Consider the following 4,400-nt stretch of genomic DNA (forward strand, 5'->3'; position numbering starts at 1 on the left):
AATACAGATCAACTATTTACCAGACATGATGCAACACTTTTCACTACTTTTGATAGATCAGGACCCATCCCGTGTGTCCATAATAACTTACTATGAAAAAAGGCTAGATGGGCTAAAGGCTATATGGAGCTTATACTCAGGCTTTAGAATGGGAAACTAATAGGGTTCTTATCACTTGATGTCAATGACTGCAGTTTGGTTACAGATACAGTGCCTATAGAAAATCTACACCTCAGATTTTCTTCACATTTTATTGTTATGAAGTGTGATAAAAAAAAAAAATTGAATTGTACTTTTTTTTTGTTAACGATCTACACATATTCTGTAATGTCAAAGTGGAAGAAAAATGTAATTTAAAAAAAGATGAATGAAAAATAAAACACTAATATACCTTGATTAGATAAGTATTCACTCCCCTAAGTCAAAGCATGTTAGAAACACCTCTTGCAGCGATTACAGCTGTGACTCTTTCTGGGTAAGTCTCATAAAAGCATTGCACACCTGGATTGTGCAATATTCCCACATTATTCTTTTCAAAATTCTTCAAGCTATGTCAAGGTATTGGGGATCATGGCTAGACAGCGATTTTAAAGTCTTGCCATAGGGTTTCAAGCAGATTTAAGTCAAAACACTCACTGTGTTCTTGGTAAGCAACTCCAGTGTAGATTTGGTTATTGTCCTGCTGAAAGGTGAATTCCTCTCTCAGTGTCTGGTGGAAAGCAGATGAAGCAGGTTTTCCTTTAGGATTTTGCCTGTGCTTCGCTCCATGCTGTTTATTTTCATCCTGAAAAACAACCCCGTCTTTGCCAATGTCAATCATACCCATACCATGATGCAGCCACCACCATGCTTGAAAATAAGGAGGCAGTTACTCAGTGATGTGTAGGATTTTCTACAAACATACATTTTTGCATTTAGGCCAAAAGTGTATTCCTTTGCAGTGTTTTTGTTCTTCAGGATTACTTTAGTGCCTTGTTGAAAACAGGATGTATATTCTGTATATTTTATTATTCTTTTCGCTCTATCATTTAGGTCATTATTGTGGAGTCACTACAACGTTGACCCATCCTGTTTTCTCCCATCACAGCCATTGAACTCTGTAGCTGTTTTAAAAATCATCAATGGCCTCGTGGTGACATCCCTAAGCAGTTTCCTTCCTGTCCTCAGTTCAGTTCAAAAGGACGACTGCATCTTTGATGTGTCTGGGTGGTTTAATACATCATCCACAGCATTACTATTAACTTGACCATGCTTAAAGATATATTCAATGTCTGATTTGTTATTGTTGCCCATCTACCAAGCACTGACCTTCTTTATTAGGCTTTCAAAAATCTCCCTGGTCTTTGTATTTGAATATGTGCTTGAAATGCAACAACTATATTTTAGTTATTCAATTTTATTAATTTGTAAAAATGTGTAGAATTTTCTTATCACTTTGACATTATGGAGCATTTTGCATAGATCAATGACAAAGAATGACAATTAAATCTATTTCAACCCCACTTTCTAGCGCATCATATTGTGAAAATAAAGTGAAAGGGAGAGTAGACTTTCTATAGGCTCTGTAAATGTTAGCCATGTCATACAATACACTTAAAACACAGAAGATATAATGGAAATGATATAGACATTTCCTCCAGCAGTTCAAGGGTCTCAGATTTCAATTTACAGGAAAGGCTATATTTACTGAAGAGCATTTATGATAAGATAATATGTATGTTAATAAATATCTACCCAGAAATGCTAATTAGAATGCTATTGGAAGATATTCCTGGATAAATTAAGTCATAAGAGAGGTTATTGTTGTTCATGTGATCTTCATGTGATCTGATCTAGTAACAGTGTGAAAGAGTGATTGTGGGAGGTGTATCTGATCTGCTCTTCCAAAAAGAGAAGTGTTGCCAACCACGAATTGACGTTGACACATTTAAATAGACCAATCTCTTTATCTGACGCTTCGTTTTAGCCGAAAGGTGAATATTGGGGCTTACACCACTATATATACACTTGCACAAGTACATCCATCTCACACAGACAGTGGTCAGACACTGCTTGCCTTGTCTGAAGTTTACACTCAAATATACAAAATGGTGAGTCATGACGGATTGAAGATCAATTTAGTTTAATTTTAAATACATTCCATGTTGTTTTTGAATAAGGCATTTATTCCTATTCATTCTGTAGCTTAACTTTTCTCCTAATTACGACATTGTAGTTGATTGCATGTTATTGATGTTTTCCTAGATCTCCCTGGATAATGACATCAACCAGCACTTCCAGGATGCAATTGATGTGATTCAACGGCACTCTGACGATCCGTATTGTGATACAGGTAAACTTACACTTCAAAACTCATTCCAGAAAACCAGATTTAAATCTGAACGCTAACAATCACCATCATTATATTAGGCACGGACATTATTGTTAATATTTTCTTTGTATTGAGCATGTCAGAAAAATTATTCAATACATTTTAGTCTCATTGGTTCTGGCAGTGAAGACTATTCAATGACTATATTTTTCTCCCACTACTTAGAGTATAAGTACTTTGAGCCTCCAATGCGATCGAGCATAATGTGCTGCTACCCCATCACCCACCCTTCTGATGTGCCAGGTCCATATGACTGGAATGAGCAGATGGTGAGTGTACAGAACAAGTGATTGTATTTTACCAGTAAAGTACTATTGACTGACTTCTCCAAGTTTGCACAACTGTGATGTAAGGTTACAGTACATGTATGTGTCATGTCTCATGTGAATGTGACTGACCTGACCAGTCTTTCTCTCCTCGTCCTGCCAGTCATGGCCTCATGTTGTACCTTACGACTCACTGGGTCCATCTGTAACCATGGACTACCCCCAGTTCTACTCCATCGCACCACCCCCGAGGAACGGCAAAGGTGAGCAATGGTTGGCCATCAGCGATGAGTGTTGACAATGTCTGTAAGAGATTTCAGAGAGTACAACTACACATGCTGGAATTGAACATGTTTCTACTACCTCAGATTGTTGATTGGCAAGTATCAAATTGACATCGTTACAACTGAATCTCTGCCTGTTTATGATTTTATTATAACTAAAGTCAACCTTTTCATCTCATCAGGTCGCAAGAAGCTGCGTCTTTATGAGTACCTGCATGAGGCTCTGGGCGATCCCAACATGGCTGACTCCATCCAGTGGACGGACCGTGGCAGCAGCACCTTCCACTTCATCTCCAAGAACAAAGAGAAGTTGGCCGAGTGCTGGGGCAAGCGCAAGGGCAACCGCAAGACCATGACCTATCAGAAGATGGCACGGGCGCTACGCAACTACAGCCGAACGGGCGAGATCGTAAAGGTGCGCCGCAAACTCACCTACCAGTTCAACCCGTCGATCATCCAGAGGCTTGGGGGCATCAGTCACGTCATTCCCCCCGCCGGGCACACCGAGGCTGGCCACCCTGGGCGGGAGGTGCTCCTCCACCAGCAGCATTCCCCAGCTGAACAGGCTTACTATGGCTCTGCTGCTGACTGGCACAGCTGGTATGGACATTACTCCCTCCAGGGAGACTGTGATCTTGCCACAAGCTTCACTTCATCCACAGTCACCAAGGTATGAACTCAGGTAATGTCACTGTGGAAAATAACAGAGGTTAAAAGCTGCTTTAGCTAGTTGTCAATTCATACAGCTACTCCTGCATACTTTTGTGGAGGTCAACATCTGGGGCTTGTTATGCAGCCATTGTGTTATGGGGGTCAGGAAACGTAATGAAACATAAAGAAATGTAAAAATGTTTACTCTCCGTTAGTTATGCAATTTAAAAGAAAATGTAATGACCATTGATCAGGTATTGTGGATCATTGAATATGTAAATAATGAAAATATATCAACTTTTTTTTACCTATGAGAACTGTGAACCAGTTACAAGCATTCGGTGTGGGTACTGTACATGTAAAGGGAAATAACTACAATGTTGGATTCAAATAAGAACATGTATTACTGCAGGTCATTTTGTAAATAATGAATTTAAATCCTTTGTATCTCACACACATTGATGTATTTTAATAAATAATTTTTGTATAATTTGTGTTTGTACTGTGTATACTGTACAAACGCACAGAACGAGCAGTATGGCTGGTGGCATTGTCATGCTGGAGGGCCACGTCAGGATGAGTGTATACATTTTAGGCAATGAATGATTCATCACTGCATCAACACTGACTTCAACACTGACTTCAACACTGACTACATAACTGTGGTATTCTTGCTTACCTAACAATGGTGAAAATGTCATGAGTTCCAACAAGTGTCCATCCTTGTTGTGTCATAGCAAAAAAAGAGGTAAAAAAAGAGAAAACCATGAACTTTGTTGAATGAGCCAAATATGTCTGCTTGTGCAACGGCAATAACAACACTGTCTA

General features: G+C 39.2%; 1 protein-coding gene across 1 annotated transcript; it reads left to right on the forward strand.

Moving 5' to 3' along the window:
• The first annotated feature begins 1,982 nt into the window (after positions 1-1,982).
• On the forward strand, positions 1,983-4,064 carry LOC135514556 (transcription factor Spi-C-like). Its single transcript, XM_064937982.1, has 5 exons — positions 1,983-2,090; positions 2,245-2,332; positions 2,537-2,640; positions 2,801-2,900; positions 3,104-4,064. Exons 1-5 carry the CDS (start codon positions 2,088-2,090, stop codon positions 3,595-3,597), a joined length of 789 nt encoding a protein of 262 aa, XP_064794054.1. The 5' UTR covers positions 1,983-2,087; the 3' UTR covers positions 3,598-4,064.
• Positions 4,065-4,400: the final 336 nt, after the last annotated feature.

The sequence above is a fragment of the Oncorhynchus masou genome, chromosome 26 (assembly GCF_036934945.1).
Source record: "Oncorhynchus masou masou isolate Uvic2021 chromosome 26, UVic_Omas_1.1, whole genome shotgun sequence".
Taxonomy (NCBI): domain Eukaryota; kingdom Metazoa; phylum Chordata; class Actinopteri; order Salmoniformes; family Salmonidae; genus Oncorhynchus; species Oncorhynchus masou.